Source organism: Lissotriton helveticus, chromosome 12 (assembly GCF_964261635.1).
Source record: "Lissotriton helveticus chromosome 12, aLisHel1.1, whole genome shotgun sequence".
NCBI classification, from domain to species: Eukaryota; Metazoa; Chordata; class Amphibia; order Caudata; family Salamandridae; genus Lissotriton; species Lissotriton helveticus.
In genome coordinates this window covers 72,314,014-72,340,925 of record NC_136073.1, presented here as the reverse complement: position 1 = coordinate 72,340,925, position 26,912 = coordinate 72,314,014, and the positions used below count along the sequence as shown (strand labels likewise).

Genomic DNA, 26,912 nt, shown 5'->3' with positions numbered 1-26,912 from the left:
ATTTTCCTAGACATCCTTACATTAATAACATTTTTGATCTGATCTAAACATTTCCTTATGGCTTTTTACCTTCCAGATATTCACTGGCCTTAATCTCCGAAACCTAAAATTGCATTTGCCCTCCCAAAATCACTTTTAACCATGCTGGGATACCCAGGAAGGCTTGCTAATTTTTGTCCTGAAAGGGCTTTATCAGCACCTCTCAACTGTAGTGTGGCAAAAATTCAGCCGCACAAAAAATTAGACTGGACCTCCTCGTTTCAGGCCTAGCTTTTTCAAAGATTGCTTGCCGCAACAAAAAGTCTCCGAAGTACACTAGGATGGCCCGTGGCTTAGATTCTTCTTTCAATGGATGCCTCAATGTAAAAGGAACTCTGTGAACCCGTTGCAACTCTTGTGTCCACTTCCAGCCGGTCAGCTCTGGGAGGGCAGCCCTTAATAATTCAACTAAATAGGTTCAGATGTCCGACCCCTCAACTCCTTCAGGGACCCCAAGAAAGCGCAAGTTGTTACGTCTCTGACGGTTTTCATGTTCTTCTAGCTTCCACTGTATATCGACCAGCTGGGATTCATGAGCCTCGGTTAGTGCCTCTGTAGCTACTAAATCTGACTCTGTTGAGGTTATTCTTGTTTCCAGGTCCGTCATCCGTTCCCCAATAAAGTTGCATGTTTTGGTCAATTTCCTGAGTCTTGAAAGGTCCTTAGGGAAGAGTAAGCTTTGCAACTGTCTTGGCACGTCTCATTCCAGTGCTTGAATATCTCACCACCCTCCTGCCTCCCCTTTTGTGGAATGGACACTTTTCCATCTAAAAATATCCCAAGTTACAGACTGAAATGAACAATGGGCTTTTAGTATCATTTTAATATATGTCAAGGCTATAATATATATTAACATCATCAAAAATCTAAGAGCCAATAAGGCATTGGACACATCTCATACTATCTCAACTCACTGCACCAGTAGGAGAATTTGGGATTCAGGCCTGCTGTCTTCTATTTTTATAGCTATTCTCTTCTCTTCACATAGGTGTTCCAGGGCATGCTGCGAGCCAATCGAGATTTCCATGACACCAAAGCTGCCATAACACGACTCTGGATTCATGAATGCTTCAGGTAATATCCCAACACTTCTGATTCTGTACCACGGACTTAGACACGAGAAGTTAGATATAATGTATCTCTTATCAGCTGCCATAATTCTACCAGGGGGTAAATTATCTGCACAAGGAAAGATCTATCAAAAACATATACGTACAGAGGGGTTGTAATGTTCTTGTTTCCAGTTGACTCAAATTATACTTGCAATATTTATATGTGTTTGCACTTGCCCTTGTTTATTCAGTATTTATCCTTCCTGTGTTCCTATGCTCATATCGGACAAGTGAATGGAGGTAAGCAAGCTCAAGATCAACTGATCAGTTGTTGCTTTGGCCAACGATCTAAGCCAGAGTCAAATCTTGAATTTTGGTGGAGGGAATTACTAGATTCTACATATTCAGAATCGGGAAGAGTCTCCTTCCTTCATGACTCCTCCATTTCTTGTAGTGAGGATCTCCACTCGCTGATTTTGGTGGTCTCCTCCATCTCGAGTACCAGCTTTACATCATAGGAGCTGAGCTGTTCCGCTAGCGTGGGTGTGGGTGAAAATGGGCCTGTTCATACTAAGACTGTGTCGAAGTCCACCCTAAGGAGGATCTGGCCTCAACTGTTTGGTGCAAGCTTCCAGATTCACAAGAGCAAACTTTGAGACCTGGTCCTTTAACCTGCACCCTGAGAGGGATTCTTGTTCAACCTCTTGGTGCAACAGACTTGCATTAGTGCTTTCAGAAATGGAGACTAGCTTGACCAGATTGTGCCACACCGGCATAGGACTCCAATGCCAGCATGAAGAGTTGGGCTCTTCTCACTAGTGCAACAGTCTGTAGAGAAGACGATTTTGTACAAGGAGGGTCTTCTGCTTGGCTTTCCTGGACCTTTTAACCGGAGTGTATGAAACCCTGGCTCTTTACAACTAGATGGAAAAAATAGTTTTTATTAGAACTGGGGGACATTTTATAACATCATACTTTCATGCTTCCAGAGGTTACTCACACCACGTGCACAGGCTCTGAGGAGGTCACAGGGTAAGGTGTTACTGGGGAAAATGATATAACAGATTCCTACTTTCATGCTTCCAGAGCTTACTTACATCACTTTCGTACGTTTTGGGGAGGCCACAGAGTAAGATTTTTTTTTTTTAAGGCAATAGTAGAAATGGTATTTGAAACTGCCGTATACCACAATGGAGCACGTCAGAAAAAATACTACTGGCGAAGAAGGTGAAAGAGTCTGGTGGAATCCCAGGATGGATTCTTGAAGAGAAGTATGTGCAAGTAGAGGGGACAGAGTCTATGCCACTTGAGAGTGACCAGGAGACATGGAAGACCAACGACCACCTATGACGGAAGATGCAGGAGAGTTGACTGACCTTGTCGCTGCAGCAGTGGGGACCAAGCGACGCTGTAGAAGACCAGGAGCCGTTGACGAGCTGTCCCATGTCGGAAGTTGACAACCAGGGGGTCATTGTCCGGCGGGAGCATCACCAAGGCAGCATCAACAGACGTGGTAAACGGAAAAGGTGTAACATTGGAACTAGCAAGGTCCTAGGGACTCACCAAGTGAAGGAGAGTCCGAGCAAGCCCCGGGCAAGAAGAGGAGCCCACTGAAGCCAAAGAAGACCCTCAAGGGGACCCACAGGCCGAAGGCACAGGAGTCGCAAGAGGACCTCGAGCAGCTCACCAAAGATGCAGGCCCATGGTGTAAAGGACGTGATGAGGACAAAGACCTTAGTAGGAAGACATGCTGGAGCTTCTTGTAGCCCAAAGATCTCTGGAGGACAGAGTCAACAAGCCTTGGCAACAGCAAGTCGACACAGTGCACAGGGGTTCTGATAGATACATCTGCCGTGTGGATTCCTCACCTTGTGAATATCCCCCTTGCGTCAGCAACGTTCGGAAATTTTCTTCGTAGCACGCCGACGTGGACGACGTCACAGGAGCACGGCATCGCGCGCGACTCCGTCTGACGTCACCGACCCCTTATCAGGCCCACGCCGGCGTGATGACGTCAGTTCCCTTTTTTCCGCGTCTTCGACGCTAACGGTTTTCGGGATCTTCTGCGATACTTAGTATCTAGCTATTATTTTATTGTCACTGTTTCTCCTTTGCGACTTAATTCTTCATCAGAGGATGTCGTTGAGGAAGACAGGATTTAAACAATGTAGGTCTTGTGCCCGCATGATGTCTATCACTGACCCACATAAGGATTGTTTGTGGTGTCTTGGTTCGGTTCACGACGTTAAGAACTGTAGTTCCTGTTTTAAAATGAACCCAAAGGCGCTTCGTGAGCGTGAAGCAAAGCTGCTTCTCGCCAAGGTAAAAGGACAAGATACTGGAAGATCTTCGAGGTCAACGCTCGAAGTCGAAGCAGAGGTCTCGATCGACGTCGAGATCGGCGTCGAAATTCAGAGCGGGTTCGAAATCCAGAGCGGAGTCGAGATCCAGAGTGAAGTCGAGGTCCAGGGAGAGATCTAGGTCTGGATCCAAGTCGGCTTCGGGTCACGCTTCGAGCTCCTCGAAGAGAAAGCACAAGAGGAGGAAGCACAGTTCAAGACATCATTCAGGGAAGGAATCTTCTGATTCAAAGAAAAAGTCTCGCAAACACCATAAGGACTTTGTTTCTCCTTCTCCTGCTTTGTCAATCGAAGGTTCTCCGACTCCGGAACCGGAACCGGATCCGGTATCTTTACATCCTTCGGAACATGAAGAGGAAGAAGAGGTAATTCCTCAGACTCCGGCTCCGATGGAGACTCCTGTGGACCCAGAAGGTCAGAGTGAACAAGTGTCGGAATGACCTTCATTGGAACATCCGGTAGGTTCGTACCCTCCCTTTCCTGGTCCTGGTCAGGACCCCTCGCATTTTCTCAATGCGATGTTTGGAGTGTATTCCAGGGCGATGTACCCCGCTGGAGCACCTGTTGGTCCCATGGGTCCATTATCGTACAATTTGGGCATTCCTCAGTCGTACGCCACAGCTCCATTTATGCCTTTTATGCCGGCGCCTCTTACACCTTGGCTCGGTACGGCACCACCGAGGTCTTCGACTCCGCATGCGGCTTCGCCGACTCCGGATCGACCTCGTAGTTTGGATCGAGGTTCCACACCTGTCCGTGAGTCTCGTCCTTCGGCTGCCCCGACTCCTCGCTCGTTATCGAATCCGCCGACTTCGATTCGAATAGAGTGGTCGAGAAGAAGGGCTCAGCGTCTTCTTGAACAAAGGGAAGATGAAGATTCAGATGTGGAAGAAGGTGAGCTTCCTGATCATGACGATGATTTTGAAGACCTTCGTGATGCTAGTGGTCTGGAGCTCTCTCCTGAGTGGGGTCTACCTTCGGCTTCTGATGCTCCTTCTAGGGATGTGGCACCCTATCACGTTGTTATTAGGAAGGCTGCTGATCTTCTCAACTTGAAGCTGCCCACAGTTGAGTACAAACCCAACATCCTTACTGAGGTCTTACACTCTCCCTCTTCTATTGTTGAACCTACACTGCCGTTCACTGATGCTTTAACGGATCCAATAAAAGAGATTTGGAAGAGACCGTTGTCTGCTCCTGCGGTTTCGAGAGCTATTGCAAGGCGCTATAGGGTGGCTCCTGATGACCCTGCGTTCCTTTCTTCACACCCCTCTCCAGAAAGTCTTGTGGTGCAGGCGGCATGTTCTAACAGGGCTGCTGGCTCTTTCCCTCAAGTACCAGCGGACAAAGAATCAAAAAAATTGGATCAGTCTGCAAAGAAGACTTTCTCTTCAGGGAGCATGGCTCTTAAATCAGCAAATGCTACTTGCCTTTTAGGAAGGTATGTGCATGCGTTGATGGATTCAGTGAAGCAATTATCACCCAAGCTTCCTGAGGAAGATAGAAAGAACTTTAATGAGGTGGTATCTGACACTCAGGCTGCTGCACGCATGGTCATTCAGAGTGGCATGGACACTGTTGATTCTGTTGCCAGAATTATGGGCTCTTCTGTTGCGACCAGGAGGGCTGCGTGGTTAAAGTCCTCTGATTTCTCTGCGGATGTGCAGTCTACGTTGCTGGACTTACCTTTTGAAGGGACTGGCCTTTTTGGTAAAAAGGCGGATGTAGCCTTGGAAAGGTTTAAAGATAGCCGTGCCACTGCAAGATCTTTGGGTCTCCAGATGAGAGGGTCGACAACTAGAAAGTTTAGAGGCTTTGGTAGATCCTCTTTTCGTCCCTTCAGGCAAGGCCAACAACAACAGCAGCAACAGCAGAACCCTCTATATAAGTCCTATAGAGGTAGACAGAAGGGTCGTGGACGTGGGCTTCAAGTCTCCTCTTCCTCCACTTCCTCCAATAATGCCCAACCCCCACCCGCATCAGCAAAGCAGCCCTAGATTCACCATTCTGGATCATGTAGGGCCAGTAGGGGGTCGGCTTACTAATTTTCTACGAGATTGGGAATCGGTTACATCAGATCTTTGGGTTCTCAATCTCGTAGAGAATGGGTATGCACTTCCTTTTCAGGAGTTCCCTCCCAATTACCCTCCTTGCCAAGGTTATTGTTCAGAGGATCACCTGCTTCTCCTGCGGGAAGAAGTCCTGGCTCTGTTCCGAAAGGGTGCAATAGAGGTGGTTCCAGAGCAGGAAAGGGGTCAAGGGTGCTACTCCCGGTATTTCTTGATTCCCAAGAAGGATGGCAGGCTTCGGCCAATCCTGGATCTCAGGATTTTGAACCTCTATCTCAAACAGGAGAAGTTCAAAATGCTCACCCTTGGTCAGGTTCTTCTGGCGCTGATGGAAGAAGACTGGATGGTGTCGATCGACTTGCAGGATGCGTATTTTCACATCCCCATTCTGAAGTCGCACAGAAAGTATCTCCGTTTTACGGTGGGATCACAGCATTACCAGTTTGCGGTCCTTCCGTTTGGACTTACTACTGCGCCTCGAGTTTTCACCAAGGTGATGGCAGTGGTGGCTGCGCATCTCAGAAGATCGGGGATACCTGTGTTCCCTTATCTGGACGATTGGCTGATCAAAGCAGAATCGCCGGAGAAGGTGCTCCATCATCTGCAAGAGACAACTCAGTTGTTGCACAGGTTGGGTTTTTCGATAAACGTACTCAAGTCTCACCTGGTGCCCTCCCAGCGCAACCTGTTCATAGGTGCGGTACTGGACACTACTGTATGTCGTGCATTCCCTCCACCTCAAAGGATTCACGACATACAGGAGATGATTCCTTTATTTTTCAATGGAGCGGTTGTTCCAGTCCTGAAGGTCCTTCGTCTGCTTGGTCTGATGGCTTCTTGCATTCTGTTGGTCAGTCATGCACGCTGGCACATGAGGGCACTCCAGTGGTGCCTCCGCAGGCAGTGGTATCAGCACAAGGGAGATCTCAGGGAGTCAGTGAGGATCTCCAGAGAAGCTGCAGCGGATCTGTCTTGGTGGGGCGTGGAGGTCAATCTGTCTCAAGGAAAGCCTTTTCAACTGCCTCCATCAGTGGCCACAGTGATAACGGATGCATCCACTCTCGGGTGGGGTGCTCATCTGGGAGACCTGGAGGTCAAGGGCTTTTGGTCTCCAGAAGAAAGGTTGTTTCACATCAACCTTCTGGAATTGCTGGCGATACATTTGGCGCTCAAGGCCTTCCTCCCTTCCCTTCGTGGTCGGTCGGTTCAAGTCCTGACGGACAACACGACCGCGATGTGGTACATCAACAAGCAGGGAGGAGTAGGGTCGCAGTGTCTCTGCAGAGAGGCTCTGCGTCTCTGGTCCTGGGTTCAGGACCATCAGATTTGTCTGGTGGCAAATCATCAGGCCGGGGTTCTGAATGTTCGTGCAGACAGTCTCAGTCGACAGCTCTCTGCCGATCACGAGTGGAGGCTTCACCCGGAGGTTGTTCACAGCATCTTTCAGATGTGGGGGACTCCTCGGGTGGACCTGTTCGCCACTCGCGAGAATGCTCACTGCCCGTCATTCTGCAGTCTCCAGTATCCGTTGCAAGGAGCTTTGGGGGACGCGTTTCAGTTGAGTTGGGGAAATCAACTCCTTTACACGTTTCCTCCCATACCCTTGATTCCTCGGGTTCTGAGGAAGATTCGTGAAGACCGGGCCCAAGTCATATTGGTCGCCCCGGATTGGCCAAGAAGGGTTTGGTACACGGACCTACTCCACCTCTCCTCTCACCCGCCGCTCTGTCTCCCTCACAGGGCAGACCTCCTCTCTCAGATGGAGGGGCAGGTTCTACACCCCCACCTCCAGACATTACACCTTCATGCCTGGAGATTGAACGGGGCAACTTGAGTTCTTTTTCTCTCCCTCACGATGTGGTGGATGTCATTCTTTCTGCCAGGCGCGACACCACTAAGTCCATTTATTCCTATAGGTGGTCTAAATTTGTTTCTTGGTGCAGGGAGAGGGATGTTGACCCTTTGATGGCTCATTTATCTGATATTTTACAATTTGCTCTTTCTCTGGCGCAGCAAGGTTTGGCTGTGTCCACGGTCAAGGGGTATCTTTCGGCCTTATCGGCGTTTCTCTGTTTGCCGGATCAGCCCTCTCTCTTTAAATCTCCGGTGGTTTTAAGATTCTTGAGGGGTAAATATGTTCCCTCCTACTCCTTTTGTTGTTCCTCATTGGGATTTGAATCTTGTGTTGACCTTCTTAATGGGTTCTCCCTTCCAACCCTTGCACAAGTGTCCATTGAGGCTACTCTCTTTTAAAACGATCTTCCTCGTTGCAATCACCTCGGCAAGGAGGGTAAGTGAGCTTCAAGCTCTAAGTTCCAAACCCCCATTCCTGACCATTCATGCTGAATGATGGTTCTCAGGACCAGGGCTGCTTTTCTGCCTAAGGTGGTGACTCCCTTCCATCTTGGGCAGTCCATTACCCTTCCTACCTTCTATCCTCCCCCTCACCCGTCTAAGGAGGAAGAGAGACTGCATCGCCTGGACCCTAGGAGGGCGGTGTCTTTCTATCTGGACAGGACTAAAGACTTCCAGATGGACGACCAGCTGTTTGTTGGTTTTGCTGGCTGCAAGAAGGGCAGAGCGGTGCACAAGCGCACACTTTCCAGGTGGATAATCCTGTGCATCAAGATCTGCTACTCCCTTGCGGGTAAGGACCCTCCTGAGGGTATTAGAGCACATTCAACTAGAGCAAAGTCTGCAACATCTGCTTTGTCTAGAGGTGTACCTGTTGAGGACATTTGCAGAGCCGCAACTTGGGCCTCCCTCCACACTTTCGCGAAGCACTACTGCTTGGATACCGAGGTGAGGAGGGACGGCCACTTCGCGCGCTCTGTTCTCCAAGATTTCCTGGTATAGCAGAGTGGTCACCCTCCTCCGGGAGTGGGGACTGCTGTGGGACTCTATTCACAAGGTGAGGAATCCACACGGCAGATGTATCTATCAGAAGAACAAGTTACTTACCTTCGGTAACGCTTTTTCTGGTAGATACTATATCTGCCTGTGGATTCCTCACATGCCCACCCGCCTCCCCGTTGTCCACTCTGTTATACCTGGTTTTATTGTTTGTATATATTTTGGGTTTTGATACCTTTGCTATGCACTGTGTGCTATGATGGTTTGTATGTACTGTGTACATTGTATATATGCATTTTTGCTGTCGTTGGTCCGTCCGTGTGCCTCGAAGGCATGGAAAAAAGGGCGGAACTGACGTCATCACGCCGGCGTGGGCCTGATAAGGGGTCGGTGACGTCAGACGGAGTCGCGCGCGATGCCGTGCTCCTGTGACGTCGTCCACGTCGGCGTGCTACGAAGAAAATTTCCGAACGTTGCTGACGCAAGGGGGATATTCACAAGGTGAGGAATCCACAGGCAGATATAGTATCTACCAGAAAAAGCGTTACCGAAGGTAAGTAACTTGTTCTTCTGTTCCAGACAAAGGATACTAGCTTCAAACTTGCAGAGAAGACAGTGCAGGCCTCATGGGAGTTGCAGTACCTCCACCTGTGTTGCAGAGCCTTTTGAAGTCTATGTGGCATCAGGAGCAGCAAACCGATCAGCTTAGTTGCAGTGCCTACAGATGCAGGGGAGTGACTCCTTCACTTCAAGAGAGATTTCTTCAGGTGTCTTTGATGCCCACAGGCCTGGAGAAGAACCTGGATGAATCACAGGCACAGATAATGCCGAAGACTGGCAGGACAACGATACCACGAGCAGGAGTCTTAGTTGGTCCAGTCTTGGTTCCTAGGCGAAGTCCAACAAAGTCCAAAGTGCCCAGATGGTAGAGGTTGAAGTAGTTTTGGATCTGAATCTTGTTCCATGATAGATCTTAAGAACCACCCACAGGTAAATCCTTAAGTAGTTTAGGGAAAGAGTTGGGATGATTCGGGGATCCCTCCCAGAGGAGGGGCTGAACAGAGGGAAGGCTACTCCGATATCATTTGTCCAGTTCCACTCCAGACAGGGAGCCAACAGCTCCCTGAACTGGTTCCCACTGGAGTAGCACCAGGAAACCTAAGTCGAGGTAGCTGTGCGCTGTATAAATGTCTTTATTATTATTATTATTATTATTATTATTATTATGCAAGGAGGGCAACAAATGTGCCCTTCAAAGCAGTCTGGTGGCGCTGACAAGCACCCCTACTCCAGCAAATACACTAAGTCCTGTCTGGGAGGTGGTTACACTCTTAATCAAAATGGGGAGGAGGAATAAGTGTCCAGTCAGTTCCCCATGTCATATATCCAAAATCAAAGGTAAGGCAGGACACTTGTAACTACGTTACACAAGGTTTTTTTTAGATAGATAACCCTCATAAACGCTATGTTTGTTGAGTCGCGGTTTATATAGTTTTTCCGCCCCACATAGACGTTGTGGCATTTATCATTGAGTTATCTAAACGTGCTGTATGCCAGCCTCAAGCCTGAGGCAACCTCTGGTGCTGCGTAGTAGTGTCCAGAGATGTGCACGCATACCCCCGGAATGAAGGTTAAGATAAAAAACAGACCTGCATCCAAAAAGGACTCTTTTAATTGTAACCGGATGTGGTTTGTCATTAAATAAATGGGTATGCCTTAAGATCTAGTTACTGGATCCATGCATATCACTTTACAGTCAACATGTTTCTGCTCCTGTTTGCCCAGCCGGGTCTATGGAGCATTCATCAGGACAAAACAAAACACAATAAAATTACTCACACCTTTTGTGCAGTATTCAGTGGACAAATTTTGTTACCCACAAGTTTCAAGGGGTTCGATTCACCTGTAATGCAAAGATGGGTACAAAACATTTCTTATTATTGGGGGTATGTTTATGGCATATTGCAGCTAACTTCTTTTTTTAGAAGACAACGCATTTGTTTATACAATTATTACATTGTAGTACACTATGTAAGTCATCATGGCGAGTCATAGAGGGAGAATTCATTCAAGCAAGATGTGTTCCTTGTTGTTAGCAAACGAGTAAAGACAGAAGATTTAATAAAGTCTTATGTTCTAACCAGAGTTAAGTTTGTTATATCTGATTACATATTGTAAACATGTGGTCCCATGTATAGTCATCTCTCTCTTGGGGTACGTATGATATTGACCTCTATTAATATGACATTGGTGTTGACAATAGTACCCGGTAATCGGTGGAATACATATGTCTGTCAAACTGAATTGATTTAAGCATATATAGCTCCTAGCAATTGTATATAGATTTAGTCTCAGAATTACGCTATGTTATCAAAAGCGATATTATATGAACATTTTTCAAGGCAGGCATATATTGCTCAGTTCCGAATAACAGTTCGAGTTTTTACCTTGAAGATGAAAATTATTCCCGTCTTCAGGGGAGTTGGACTCTAGGTCCCAGGCTGTGGGAAAAGGGGCGGGGAAGGTATTAATATTACCATGTAAACGCCATACAGGTCGCGCGTTTTCCAGACCGCCATTCTCACACACATGGAAGGCGAATTCCGCGTCTAGTGCTGGCTCGATCATAGAAGTTTGTCTTTTCAATCTGCATGGTATGAAAAATAGAAAGAGGACACATTCTACCTGTTTGCATTTTCAATGCCGATCCTGTTATTGTCTCTTGTATAGATGTCTTGTGTATGTTCTAGGGGCAGGCATTACTGTGTCAATATCTTGTCAATAATTGGCATACAAACGCCGAACTTCTTTTCGAAATTTGCAATCAACTTGTAATATTGATGGTACCTTTTGATATGTCACCTAGTGCTTCGTATTTATTTTGCAATCACATTTAAGCGTACATTCCGGTCTGCTCTTAATAGAGTGTTCATAGATCCATAAACAGAGAAATAAGACTGGAGGGATTTCATGTCTACATGTTCAGAAATCATTCGTGATCACATGGCATTGATGGGCAGATTAGGTTCAATATTCTAGGTAATATATGGTGATCCTATTAATCTACTAGGGATATTATTCTAGTAGGTGTTACCAATATATCTGTCACGTGGGCGGACATATTATAAAGTCTCGTGTGGTATTACAGTGCCTCTCTGAGTGAAATATTCCGCATTTACAGCATTATATTGGTTTTAAAAGTCACCAGAATGACGGTTCGTGAACAGCACTTAGGAACAGCTATCTATACTAATATAATAAAGAGAGAGCGCAAACCTTTGAGGCGGGTAATCTCAGGAACCACAGCACCAATCACAACACCCAATACAGCCTTTGAAAGGGCAGTTGCAGCAGAAGGACATAGGCTATGAAGACGCCCACCATATACATTTAAAAGGTAAAAGAACCGTGCCAGCAAAGTAGTCCCTTTTGGGCGTGTCTGCGTTGTGCTGTGGGCGTGTGCTGGGGGCGTGACAAACGCTGGGGGCGTGTGGTACGTTCGCCCTTCATGCCATGTCTCATATAGTGTGCTACAAACAGGGCAGGGTGGGGTCGTGGACCCTATGCCAGGAGGCTCTGCGCCTCTGGCAGTGGCTGGAACATCAGGGTGTGACCCTGGTGGTTCAACACCTGGCAGTTTCTCTGAATGCCAGGGCGGACAAACTCAGCCGTCGGTGCATGATGGATCACGATTGGCGTCTGAACTCGGACGTGGCGCAAGTTCTCTTTCAGCAGTAGGGAGAGCCTTGGTTAGATCTATTCGCCACAGAAGAGAACGCGCAATGTCATCAGTTCTGCGCTTTGGAATTTCCAAGGCGGCACTCGCTCGGAGACGTTTTTCGTCGTGAGTGGAGTTGCGGTCTGTTGTACGCCTTTCCGCCTATACCATTTCTGCCCAGAGTGCTGAAGAAGATCAAGCGCGACCGGGCCCAAGTCATCCTTGTGGCTCCGGACTGGGCGCGAAGGTACTGGTATCCAGAGCTACTCAGTATGTCAGTCGATCCCCCGGTACGTCTGCCTCTTCAGGAGGACCTTCTGTCGCAGTAGCAGGGGACGGTCCTCCACCCGAACCTGTCCAGTCTCCACCTCCATGCTTGGAGATTGAGCGGCGACAGTTGAGGCCATTTGACTTGCCTCCTGAAGTCTGTAACATCATTCTGGCAGCTCGGCGTCCCTCCACAATGTCGGTATACGCCTGCAGGTGGAACAGATTTGTGGCATGGTGCACAGCAAAGGCTGTGGATCCTCTTGCTGCCCCTCTCTCTGAGGTTCTTCTCTTCCTTCTTTCTCTTGCCCAGCAGGGCTCTGCTCTGTGCACTATCTAGGGCTACCTTTCTGCCCTTTCAGCCTTTCTGAGGCTGCCTGATCAACCTTCTTTGTTCAAGTCCCCTATTGTAAATAGATTTCTAAAGGGCATCACACACACGTTCCCTCCTGTTCCGTTTGTGATGCCTAGGTGGGACTTGAACCTGGTTCTTACGTTTCTGTTGTGCGCTCCCTTTGAGCCACTTCACAACTGCCCTCTTCGCCTTCTGACTTTGAAGACTGCTTTCCTGGTTCCCATCACCTCTGCCAGGAGAGTGAGTGAGCTCCAGGCCCTTTCTTGTACCCCACCTTTCCTTTCTGTCCATCCGGACAAAGTGGTGCTGCGTACCAAACCTTCTTTCCTGCCCAAGGTTGTCACGGCCTTCCACATCGGGCAGTCTATCACCTTGCCGACCTTCCCGCCACCGCATCCCTCTAAAGTGGAAGAGCGGCTCCATCGCCTGGACCCAAAACGTGCGCCCGCATTCTACTTGGATCGCACACGCCAGTTCCGGGTGGATGACCAACTCTTTGTTGGTTACGTGGGTGCGAAGAAGGGGAAAGCGGTGCACAAGAGGACCATCTCCCGGTGGATCATCCTGTGTACTCCTTGGCTAGGAAGGAGCCTCCTGCTGGATTGCGGGCTCATTCTACCCGAGCCACGGCGACTACCAGTGCCCTGGGTAGGGGAGTGCCTTTACAAGACATCTGTCAGGCAGCTACGTGGGCATCGCTGCACACGTTCGCAAGACACTACTGCCTGGACAGCCAAATCCGGAGGGATGGCTTCTTTGGCCGTTCCGTCCTCTGGAACTTTCTGGTGTGATTTTGGTTCGCAGACCCACCACCGGGGTTGGTATTGCTGGGGTATCTATTCTAAGGTAAGGAATCTAATACTAACGTGTCTCGTTCAGATGCACAAGTTACTACTTGTGTAACGATATATCTGTAAGAGACATTAGTTAGTATTAGATTCCTTACCGACCCACCCATCCTCCCCGTTCTGCGAACCAATATCTAGGGTTAGGGTTGTCCCCTTCAGGGCCCTAGTTTCAATGGCACCAGTGTTGGTTTTTAACATGGCTCTGCGTTTCTGGCGCGGAAAAGCTGTGTCTAAGAACTGGCGGAGGCGGCGTCTAAGTACTCCGACGACGTCATCACGGCGCCGACGACGGACGCGGAGCCGCAGACGACGCCTACCAACGCGCAAGGGTACTGCTACGCAAAAATTTCCGGATCCAGTCTGATGCCTGGGGATATTCTAAGGTAAGGAATAAGGTAAGGAATCTAATACTAACTAATGTCTCTTACAGATATATCGTTACTCAAGTAGTAACTTGGGCAACAGGAGCAGAAACATGTTGACTGTAAAGTGATATGCATGGATCCAGTAACTAGATCTTAAGGCATACCCATTTATTTTAATAACAAACCACATCCGGTTACAATTAAAAGAGTCCTTTTTGGATGCAGGTCTGTTTTTTATCTTAAACTTCATTCCGGGGGTATGCGTGCACATCTCTGGACACTACTACGCAGCACCAGAGGTTGCCTCAGGCTTGAGGCTGGCATACAGCACGTTTAGATAACCCAATGATAAATGCCACAACGTCTATGTGGGGCGGAAAAACGATATAAACCGCGACTCAACAAACATAGCGTTTATGAGGGTTATCTATCTAAAAAAAACTCGTGTAACGTAGTTAGAAGTGTCCTGCCTTACCTTTGATTTTGGATGGGAGGTTGTTACACCTCCCTGGACAGCAAACCTATTTTTTCACCTTCCCCTACACAAGTTCAGCTCAGCAGCAGGAAGGCAGAATAGTGTCTATGGTCGGCAGTAGAACTAGCTTGCTGTTAGACCCTGAAAGGCTAACATGGGGAGTCCCCCAGTACATAGGATCTTGAATCCAACACTGGAATCGGTGTTGTGGTAACATGTTTGATACCAAATATGACCGGTTTCTGTGCAGTCAATATATAGTTAGGCATCTCGTAATTTACTTGATTTCTACTTTATATATTAAATGGCTGACCGCACTTACAAAGCCTGGTTAATCAACTCCAGCATTTGTAGGGGGTGTCCTGATCCTGCAGGGCACACTCACACTTATATCCTAGCACCCTGCCTTCAGGATTTAAAGGCCTGCCCTAGGGGTTACTTATAGGTTTTAAGTGCAGTGATCTCAGATATAAGGAAACTTATATCTGTTGTAAGTGGTACTAGCACCAACTCACACAGGCTGCAATGGCTGGCCTGTAGTCTCAATTTGAGTGATCTCTCACGGGTGGACTAATACATGCTGCAGCCCAGGCGAGACCCCTGGTGCACCTATGCCCTGAGTACCTTAGTACCATGTACTAGGTGTGAGAAGCTGGCTTACTATATGATGCTCACCTATGTAAGTGCAGCACCCTGTCCTAATCCAAACAACCCTTAAAGTGATTTTAGACTTAGACAACCCTAGAAAGCTTTCTAAGTGGTACTGTGGGGAGCAGCCTTCAAGCTAGTCTAGAAGGAGTGTAAAGCAGCTTGTTTTACCAGTGTATAATCTTATTGGTATATGTAGGAAAGTAGGATCGACTTCTTATGGTACCCCCACTTTTTCCTTGATATTGCTCTGTTTTGACCAGTCTGACTGGGATCCTGCTCATCAGGACCCCAGTCTATCTGCTTTCTCCTTTAAACTGTTATACATGTACTTTGGTACACTCCAGATTGGATACTGGGGTACCCTTATGAGTCCCTAGTATATGGTACCCATTTACCCAGGGCATAGGTACCCCGGAGGCCTCCCAATGGGCTGAAGCATGTATTATGCCACCCATGAAAGACCATGTGAAAGGGAACTACAGGTCTGCTACTCAAACCTGTGTAAGTTGGTGCTTTCACCACTTACTTTAGATATAGGTTCACTATATCTATAGGTCACTACACTTAAAACATATGTCACCCCTATAGCAGGCCTTAACCATCCTGAAGGCAGGATGCTGGGTTTTACGTGAGAGGGTGCCCCTGCATGAGCAGAGCCCCCCCCGCAGCCTTCGGAGACCATTCTCCCAGGTTGTCTGTGATTCAGCCAGACATATAGGTAGAGGTGCATTATAACCTCACAGTAAATGCTATCACGAAAACGGCTGAAATAAAACATGTTGTCTTTGGTATCAAACACCTTGGAATCATACCTCCACACCGGTAACCGGTGTGGGAGGTATGATGCCACCCTTCTGAAGTGAGCTACGTGGGGTCAAGCTCGAGCAGAGGAATGCAGCACAATAGGCATCCTGTCACAGGGCGGTGTGACCACCTCCCAGACAGGATTTAGTGTATTAGGGCTGGGTGGGTGCGCTCTGAGAGTGCCTGAAAGTCTGCACCTGGGGCACATTTGATGTCCCTGTGCATAGTCCAGCTCAAACCAGTTCTGAGAGCCTTGGCTCATGCTCTGGCAAGAAACTGGACAAAAGTCATGGGACGAGCCTCCCCTCTGTCCTGACCCTCCCCTAGGAGGGTCCCCCAAATTTGTCCAACGCTCTCATGTGGGTACAAAAGGGCTTACCTCACTGTAGCTCTTTAGATTTTATGTGGACAAGATTCTACAAGAAGAAACCACTGCCCTTCGACCTTCTGGACACTCTGGACTTCGACTGGGCCCGACTTTGTCTCCCTCTCCGTCCAAAGTTTTGTCTGTGCCCTTGCTCCATACAGGCTCTGTGCAGGACCTGTGGTGCACTAAGGATAACTGAAGAATCTCCCTTGGGGTGAAGGAGTCACTCCCCTGAATTCGCATGCACCTCCTCGCAACTGACCGATCTGCTGCTCCCCAGCTCCGGCGGACTCTGAAGACTCTAGCCAGACAGGAGGTGGGTTTCGAAGGTCCCTGAGGTTGATATGCCCTCTCAGCAAGTTTGAGGCCAGTCTCCCTTGTGGGGGCTGCATAACCCGAACCGCTGTGCACCGCGTCTATTTGCAAGTGCATATGTTTGGTGGCGATTCTCGAGGTTGTGAATTGGACTCCCTGTAGTCCTGAGCCTGAGCAGTATTTCCACCAAAGAACTGTGGCCTCCTCCCAATGAGTGCTCCGTGGGCTGATACTTTGTGATCTTGCTCGAGGTCCCCTCGCGACTCCCGGTCATTCGGCCTGTTGGTCCTCCTGAGGTTCATCTTGAATTCTGTTGGGCTCTTCTGGTTGCTCCAGACATGCCCTGGCTCCCCATTTCTTGGTGAGTCTCCTGGACCTTGCTGGTCCACACCGTAACCTACTTGACCTTCCTACTTGGATTGCTTTTGCCAAGGCTTGTTGGTGCTCCAGCCAGACACCGACCCCTCCTCACTCTGCATCCTTTGTGGGACAGCTCGTATCTGGCTCCTGGTCATCGACATCTCCTGGTCCCTGTGGCTGCAGAGACAAGCATCCCTTCTTTGCACCTGAAGCACCCAACATCGGTGGGCATTCGTCTCCCAAGCACCTGGTCATGCTGAAGAGATATAAAGAAGTCACCGAAAGGAATCCATGAGGCTGCTACCCGCCAGCAAATCCTAATCATCAAAGGATTGCTGCAAGAAGTTTTGTGATCCTTGCATCTCTACCACAAGGATGAAAATAGAATTGTAGGAAGAATAATCTATCGATAGACGGTTGAAAGTTGAAGATATTTTCCGCAGAATGTCTGTACCACGAACGTGAGCAGTATAGCTTCTGCCACCGACAGGATTCCCACACTATTTAGCCCCAGATCCTATTTTTATGGTTTGGGGTCCTTGTAGATCAGAGAAAGATACATCTTATGGTCAATATACGGACCTGCTACTTTGAGAACAGGAGGTGTTTGCCCCTGAAGTCCAGAGATAGTAACAATCTGGTGCTCAAGAGAGATATATATATATATACCTCAAAACCTCTATTGTAAATGAGGTGATTTTAACTGTTCCAGTTTTATCAGCTTGAGAGAGTCATACAACGTTGATCTTGATAAAGATAGCATTACATTAATATTCCCTTTGAAACGCGGCGACGCTTGAGTTGTTAGGAACACAATCCGTATTATCACTGAGACTTTTGAGTGCCCATAGAGTGTATGGCACCCAGTCTCAGTCATTGAGGAAGAATTATCATGGATGTGATCAGTTTAAGACAATGTGTTTGGTCTACTATTTGTACTCTCCAATACATTTTAAATTTATGTTGCTCAATGTTTTTTACTGTGTTTTTTATATTTCATGATGCAGTGCTATTATTGTTCATACCTGTTTTATTTGATTGTGTGTCTCATGACGACTAAAATAATTTTAATTTACTGTTAATAGTCTGGTCCATAATAGTAGTCATGGGTATACAGACATATTCTCCTATTCTGAGTGTAATGGATGTGATTGAGTGATGAAGTTGGAGACTTTGGTCCTGTAATAGACATTGTGGGTTGTTGAGTGCTGTCCAAAGGAAAACTTTGCGATTACATGCTGAAGAGACCCAGACTCTGTACCCTCTGCTTTCAGGTTCCTTTCTTCAAGAATCTATCCTTGGATTCAACTGGACCCTTTTCACCTTCACGACAGCAGCACTTCTTCGAAGCCTTTCCTTAGAGAACGACGACGGTTTCCAATGCCACTTCAACCCTATGCACCTGGCTCCTCTGGGATAGGTAACTCGGGTACTTTGGAATCCACGCTTGGGGTGGCTCTCCAACCACTTAATTTCCAAAGGGTTTCCGCGACGGGTCCTTAAACAGTAAAATTGCAACCGCAACTTCCCCATAGAATTGTACGGAGCCTGCGTCGTGTTAGCACACTGCACCCGTCCTCCGTGGGGTCCCTATCTACTCACTTTGGGTGGTTCCTTGTGGTCACCGACGACGGCAACGATGACTACAGCGACGTCGACGGCAAAGTCGTCGACGAGAGTGACAGCGTCGACGACGACGACAGTGTCGTCGACGAGAGCCTCGAGGACGACAACTTTAACAACAACGCCGGCTGGGTCGTCGACAATTTCATCGTCGACGACATCGACGAAGCCTATCTCGTCGTAGAGAGTACAAGCGTCCACGAGGCATGTTCCGTTGGAGGCGTCGACGACGTCTGTACACACAGTACCATCGTCGACGGAACCGTCGACGATTTTAGCATCGGAGAAAAGGATCACTGTTTCTGTCACAAGAATTACGCTGGAGATGACATCTCCTAGGAGAGTAACCCCCTTGCCACCAGCTCTGCTATTTGATGAAGAGGAGTCAGATGAGGATGATCAGGACTCATATGGCTACGCTAATAGTCCCTCTCAACTTCTGGTCAAATGTCAGGAGACGGACTCTGAAGGAGGGTATGACCAGGAAGATGGTTATCATCATCGGCTGCCCAATCACAGCATTATTCAGGTCAAGACATGGTTACGGTACCATCTTCTTTCCTGCAGGACCTGCATTAGACTACAAATCTAAGACTACAAGGCCGGTTTCGGCTCCAGTAGTGCCAGCAGCACCTGTCTCGGCTCCTGCCTCAGCGGCTGCTCCTGAATTACCTGCTCAGGCGTCCCCCTCAGCCATAGGCAACTATTCCGCAAGAGCCTTCCAGACCTGCAGACAGCCATGATGATTCCTCGGATGAGGATCGTGATTCGGATCTTGACACTGATCAAGCTGCTGAATGGGATGAATACATCATTCCGGACCCTCCATCCCCATGTCCGGATCCGGTGGATTCCCCGCCAGCGGATGTAGGGGGTTTTCATCAGCTGATGGAAAGAGCGGCTGGCAGGTTCAAGTTGGCTATGCCTGCAGTGGCCACGGAATGTTTCTTGTATGACTTCAAGGAACCTTATCAGAAGACGACAAGGTCCATACCTATAGTACAACATCTGTGGGAGGAAGGCCTTAAGGCTATGAAGAACCCAGTGACGGTGGTCCCTGTACTACCGCGTCTAGATAAAAAATACAAAGCACCTGACGATGGACCAGCTGCCTTAACGGGCCACCCAAAACCGGACTCAGTTATTTCGCAAGCGGCGCAGAGGAAATCCCGCAACCCCTCTGCTCCCTTAACAATGCCTCCGGACAAGGAAGGACGGAGATTGGACAATGCTGGGAAGAGATTCTCGTCGATGGCGAGTCTTCTGGTGCGAGCAGCCAATGCCCTGGCAATATTGGGCAGATACGACTGCCAGCTTTGGTGTGATGTCACTCCATTCCTGGATCAGCTTCCTCCAGAATCGAAATCAGAGGCAAAAAAGACCTTACAAGAGGGGGAGGCGACTTCAATGGAGATCATTGACTGTGCCATGGACATTGCCACGACGGCGTTTCGTTCGTTGGTTGGGGCTGCAGTCCTACGTCGCCTGGGGTGGTTGAAGGCGACCTGGTTTCGACCTGAGATCCAAAATAAAGTCCTAGATCTTCCCTTTGATGGGGAAGCACTATTCGGAAAGCTAATTGACGACACTCTCCAAGACATCAAAAAAGACACTGAGACCGCCGGATCTTTGGGTACGCTTCAGTACCGCAAGACTCCTTTTAAAGGATCCAGAGGCTGAGGTTTGAACTACAGAGGATCCTATCAGCAGCAGCGATATTCATCCTACGGCTCAGGATCCCAGCAATACCGCCAGCCTTATCAACAAAGGCAGGACCAATCCTCCAATTACTCCAGGCCTTACAACAAGGGGAAACAAGCTCGCCAGGGACGTGATACGTCCAAGCGACAATATGTATGTATGTATGTATGTATGTATAGGCATTTATATAGCGCACTACTTACCCGTAGGGTCCCAAGGCGCTTCGACCGCTGCGAAACCCTTCCTGGCTTCCCTGAGAGATGGTCCCTTAATGGGTATCTCCAGGGTGAGACCAGGCATCCCCGGCGGTCTGGTGGGGCCGTTAGTGAAGATGAGGCAAGCTAATGCCCAGAGTTGCCGAGTGTGAACGCTGATCAGAGTGGGCACCGAGGCGAGAGAATTATCGAGTCCGTTGACCCTGGTCCAGAAACCTGCCGCGCCGGGAATCGAACCCTGGTCCCGGGCCGTCCTCTGCTCTCGGGTCTGCCGCCTCTAACCAGTGAGCCACACTACTTCACCATAGCGGCCTCCAGGCTCTTCCTACTGTTCCCTCCTCCAAGAAGTCATCAGTAGTGTGGCTCACTGGTTAGAGGCGGGTGGAGTAGTGTGGCTCACTGGTTAGAGGCGGCAGGCCTGAGAGCAGAAGTCAGCCCGGGACCAGGGTTCAATTCCCGACGCGGCAGGGTCGTGGACCTTGGTCAGCGGACTCGATAATTCTCGCTTCGGTGCTTACTATAATCAGGGGTTCCACTCGGCAACTCTGGGCATTAGCTTGCCTAATCTCCACAACGGCCCCACCAATTCCGGGGATGCCTGGCTCCACCTTGGGGACTCCCAGTAAAGGACCATCCCACAGGGAAAGCCAGGACGGGTTCCCCAGAGTTATACAGCGCCGGGACGCCCCGTTGCTGGGGCAGCTGTGCGCTTTACAAGTATACTACATTTACATTTACATTTAGTTGGAGGCAGGGTAACCAAATACCTTCGGAATTGGTCCAAGATAACATCGGACCGTTGGGTGCTCAACATCATTCGAAAAGGCCATACCTTGGAATTTACGCAAATCCCACCTCCCAAGCCCCCTGCAGCCATTCCATCAAAACACCTGCGTCTTCTGTGGCTCATAGTTCATCAGATGCTCCAGAAGGGGGCTATAGAGCCGGTTCCCGCCGACCAAAGAGGACAAGGATTCTATTCCAGGTTCTTCCTGGTAAAGAAGACGCTGGAAAAATGGTGCCCCATTTTAGATCTCAGGTAGCTCAACACCTATCTCATCTCCCTGTCTTTCCGGATGGTCTCTCTTCAAGACATCTTGCAGCTGATCAATCCTGGGGATTTCATGGCCACACTCAATCTCGAGGATGCATACTTTCATGTACCGATTCACACAGCACACAGAAGGTTTCTACGATTCACAGTAGCCAAGAGCCACTTTCAATTCAGGGTTTTACCCTTTGGTCTTTGCTCAGCCCCGAGGATCTTCACGAAGGTGCTGGCGCCAGTAGCAGCATTCCTGCGAAGGAACCATTTTCAAGTCTTCCCCTACCTGGACGACTGGTTTCTGAAGGCCCCGTCCAGGGAAGCAGCGCGGGATGCTGTTCAGGCTTGTACAAACTTGTTTCAAAATCTGGGACTCACTTTAAACAAAGACAAATCATCTCTGGTTCCGTCCAGAAAGGCACGTTTCCTGGGAGCCATCCTGGACTCAAAACTCTCAAAGGTTTTCCCAACCCTGGAAAGGAGGGAAAAACTGCAAACCTTGGCTCGGGACTTACAAAAAAGAAGGTGTCTTTCAGTACGCCGCTACAGATCTCTGCTGGGGGTAATTTCATCATGCATACCTCTGATTCCTCACTGCTGACTGAGAATGCGTCCTCTGCAGGAACAACTAGACATCCACTGGAAACAGATTCACGGATCATTCGACGACAGGGTACCCGTCACTCCGATGATGAGAAGAGCGGCCTTATGGTGGACAGATCAGAAAAACTTGTCCCAAGGTCTATCCTTCGTAAGCGATCTGTCTCCTCAAGTAGTAACAACAGACGCGTCATTGGAGGGTTGGGGAGCAGTGATGCAAGACCTACATGTCAGTGGCCATTGGTCTCCTCACGATCGAGGGCTGCACATCAATCTCTTGGAACTAAGAGCAATAAAACTGGCTCTACAAGCCTTTCTTCCTCGCCTAGGAGGTTCACAAGTGCTCATCAGAATGGACAACACCACGGCCATGCATTGTGTAAACAAGGAAGGAGGAACCAGATCTCTTCCGTTGTCGTAGGAAGCTCAACAGATCTGGGAATGGGCGATCCTTCACGGGATATCGCTGAAGGCAGAACACTTGCCAGGAGTTCTAAACGAGAACGCCAACAGGCTGAGCAGGTTATCCTCACTCAATCACGAGTGGGAGTTGAACCAGCGAGTTCTAGAAGAGGTCTTCAGCCAGTGGGGCAGACCAGCGATAGATCTCTTTGCCACACTGACCAACAAGAAATGCCGGTCTTATGCAAGCAAGCTTCACCACCGAGGATCATTGGGGAATGCGCTTTCGATAGCCTGGTCAAGGACATTTGTCTACGTCTTTCCCCCATCCCTCTGATCCCGCGGCTCATCAGGAAGATCAAGGTGGAACCATGCAGGATGATCTTGATAACCCCTGCTTGGCCGAGACAGTTCTGATACACGGAGCTCCATCTGTTGTCGCTAGCTCCTCCTCTCCACTTGAGGACTATTCCAGATCTCCTCACAATGTCCGCAGGACAGGTTTGGCACCCAGATCCACAGTCATTACACCTGACAGCATGGCTCCTGAGCAGCGAGAATTTATGAATCTCCCCATCTCAAACGGAATTAAGGAAGTCCTCTCCCAGGCGAGGGCTCCTTCCACGAACAGGACTTACCGCTTTAAATGGAAGAGATTTTGTGTTTGGTGCAGGAGAGAGGGAATTGACCCCTTTACTTCAAAGCCTCATCAGCTTCTACCTTATCTTTTGTCCCTGGCTAAGTCGGGGCTGGCCCATTCTTCTATAAAGGTTCATTTGGCAGCCATTTCGAGATACAGACGGTCTGGGTCTGGACCTTCGTTGTGGTCTTCCAGGATTGTTAAACAATTTCTTAAGGGCTTGTTCCGGGTCTATCCACCAGTGAGGCCTCCTACTTGGCACCTAAATCGAGTCCTCACTCAACTCATGAAAAACCCATTTGAACCAATTCATCGTTCTGACATGAAGTTCCTTTCATGGAAATTGGCTCTCCTTCGTGCCCTCACATCGGCAAGACGTATTGGAGAATTGCAGGCTCTAACAATCCAGGAGCCTTTCCTACAATTTCAAAGGAACACTGTTATCTTGAGAACTAACCCTAGGTTCATACCCAAGATTCCCTCGGACTTCAACATGAACGAGCCGGTTATTCTGAAAGCGTTCTTTCCTCAACCGGCTACACCGGTGGAGAAGTCGCTGCATTCTCTGGATGTACAACGATGTTTAAAATTCTATTTGGATCGTACTAAAGGATTTCGGAAATCCTCTCAATTGTTTGTTGCTTTTGGGGGTCCAAGCAAAGGCCTCCCACTGTCAAAACAGGGGATAGCAAGATGGATTACAAGGGCCATTCTACATTGCAATACTGCAGCAGGGTGGCTGCAGTATGGCTGTTCCACTCCAAGGCTGACCTGGTCTGTATGTTTTGCGTGAAATCTGTCGCCATTTGTTGTTTGGAGGTGCATGTTGCAGCATCTCTATGTGATTGTCACCATATTTGTGCCTGTGTGGCAGGGTTCGGGCACATTCCACAAGATCAGTGGCTTCTTCAACAGCCCTCTTTGCGGGGTGCAGATTAAGGACATTTGCAGAGCTGCTACCTGGAGCAGCGTCCACACATTTACTAAGCATTACTGCTTGGAATCCTTACAGCAAGAGGATGCGGCAGTGGGCCAGGCTGTCCTGAGGAACCTCTTCCAATAATTGGTGAGCTTTCCTTTCTATCCCACCTTCCGTTATTTTGCACATTTTGTAACTTTATGTCATGTTGACTGTTACAATGTACTTATTATACAAAATGTGTTTTTTATTGCTAACTGCTTGCTACTCTGATACAAAAGCATGGGATTATATGAAAGTTCCAATACTGGGGCACGAAAACAAGTTACTTACCTGTAACTTTGGTTCCCCAGTATTGGTAACTTTCATAGATTCCCATGCGCCCACCCACCTCCCCGAGGAAAGCTCAGCCTACAGCAGATATGGTGACTGTTACACAATGGCTAAAAAAATCTGAGGCTCTGAGGTTCCTTCAGTAGGGTTCTATTGGGTGAGGCTCTTCTGATTGACTGATGCCTAAGTTTGGTCTCTTTTACAAAAAGAGGTTGACATGCTACAAAAGGGAATGAGGCCTAGGCCTTTTTCTTTAGGTCGAGCTGGAGATTGCGTCCAGCTCGACAACTTATGTTGCCCGTCTCCTGGGAATCTGAGACAGGGGTCGGGCACGCGCGGCGATCGGTTTCTGTGGACGCGCACGTCCAGGCCGGCGCCGTGCACAACCCCTGCCTCAGATTCCCTGAAGTGCGCAAACACACACACACACACACGCGCGCACACACACACACACACACACACACACACACACGCGCACACACACACACACACACACACACACAAACACACACACATTTCAGCCGAGGGATTGGTTGTTATGGAACCCGGAAGTGCTACAATGACGTCCATTAAAAGATTAGTAAAGGAAGACGGACGTAAAGCTAAATTTACGGACAGTCCGTGTAAGTAACGGATAGGAAGTTGGCGTAGTTTGGAATCGCAAAACGGGTGGCGGGGCTGGTGCTATTTTTACAGAAATCTATTTTGTGTTTTTAGTTTGTAGTTTTTGATAGAGGCTTGTCCTAAATTAGGCGCTACCTCCAGTTTTACCGATACCCCATACCAGGCAAGAAAGCAATTAAGCAAAGATGCTGCATTGTTTATATTTACAGAAATATACCGTTTATGTTTTAATTTTTTTTCTGATGCAAGAAAAATTATTCATATTGATATTTAGGTTTACAAAGGATTAGGGTACCAACATGTATGCGGAATTGAGGACACAGAGAGTGACTCGGAAACGAAACGCAGAACCCGTCTGTATAATATTTATCTGTTTACCAGCGTAAGAGCGTCAGGGCATCTCTCATGCCGAGATTTGTGCCCTTGTCACTGAGTCGTGAGAAACCCTTATTTTCGGCAACTGACGGGGCTATCCTGTTACCCGTTTAACACCCACGAGAAACGGTGCACAGGAAAGCTGGTGCCTGGTACATTACAAAGGGCGAGGACGGCGATAAGAAATAGGACGATGCCGGGGCGTCCAGGCGTATTCCATTTACAATTTGCTAAGTAAGGTTTTTGTTTGCACGGCTGCTCACCAGGGAGTGCTTTCCAGTGTCCTTTATATAGTTAACAGCGTGCCTGCTATTTATTTTACTAGAACGGACTCATCACCATTCTGTAAATGTCAGGAGCTCAGTTTCATTTTTGGATCTGTGTGTGTGTGTGTGTGTGTGTGCGTGCGTGTGTGTGTGTGTGTGTGTCAGTGTGTGTGTGTGTCAGTGTGTGTGTGTGTGTCAGTGTGAGTGACAGTGTGAGTGACAGTGTGTGACAGTGAGTGACAGTGTGTGACAGAACGACAGAACGATTCTGAGGAGAGATAAGCGAGGCTTTCCCAATGCCCAGCTGAAGCATCTGTTTGTTTCTCTGCAGGCCTCTAATGGAACAAGCAGATCGCAGGTCAAACCTCCCTAACATGGTTTTGAAAAATACTAGCTTCTAGTAATGGTTAAACAGGAACAAGAGATAAAGGTCCTCATTCCAAAAACAAATAACGGTGGTGGTAAATCAATGAGTGAATAAAGTCTCAAGATGGACTACCGCTAGAGACAAACACTGCCATTGGTTATAACCACCAGTGGCAAAAAATACTTTTCACAGGATGCTTAATTTCCCGGTTTCAGCGGCTAAATGTGATATTTTAATTTACTACTAGGGATTAATTGTTGCCTCATGGGCAAAAATATGTCACTGTTAACCTAAGAAAGTATAAATTAAGAGGTTAGAGAAAGAAACTTTGGGCCTAATTTAAAGTTCGGAAGAAGGGATACTCCATTACAAATGTAACGGGTAGTCTGTCCGTCAGATTACAAGTACATTATATCCTGTGGCAGGGGTTTCCAAACTATGGCCCACGGGCCAACTACGGCCTGCTACAGGATTTTATCCGGTCCATGAGGCAGCCTGGCTGCAATATGCTGCTACTCCCCGCCGGCAGCTTTGCCTGCAAGTTTCCAGTCTCCCGAGGGAACACTTCACACCATCACTCTACTGCTGCTCTTTTAAAAGCGTTATAAAATGTAAGACCACCTCTAGCCTAAAGGGTGATGTTAAATGTTATAATGCTTTCAAAACAGCAGTAGCCAGTGGTGTGTTGGCCTACAGGGTCGTCAAATAGCAGTAGCACACTAAAGTGCTACCAATGACGGATGGCCTTGGTAAAATTGTCTTGGCCTGCCCCCACTCTCCCCTCCCTTTCATCCTAAAAGTCCGTCCCTTGTGCCTCGCCTCATCACCACGCCTTACAGTCTCTAGACATCGGACCATGCCCTGTGGTGCAAAAAGCCAGGCCGGCAGCTGGTCTGAGTCTAGT

General features: G+C 48.4%; 1 protein-coding gene across 2 annotated transcripts in view; it reads left to right on the top strand.

Moving 5' to 3' along the window:
- The window catches only part of DNAH2 (dynein axonemal heavy chain 2), a 3,497,426-nt gene that overhangs the window by 2,263,291 nt on the left and 1,207,223 nt on the right, over window positions 1-26,912 (top strand). For both annotated transcript variants that reach the window (XM_078670326.1, XM_078670327.1), the window contains one exon: window positions 1,028-1,113. In XM_078670326.1, the coding sequence (XP_078526452.1) occupies window positions 1,028-1,113 (86 nt within the window). The remainder of the gene's footprint in view (window positions 1-1,027; window positions 1,114-26,912) is intronic.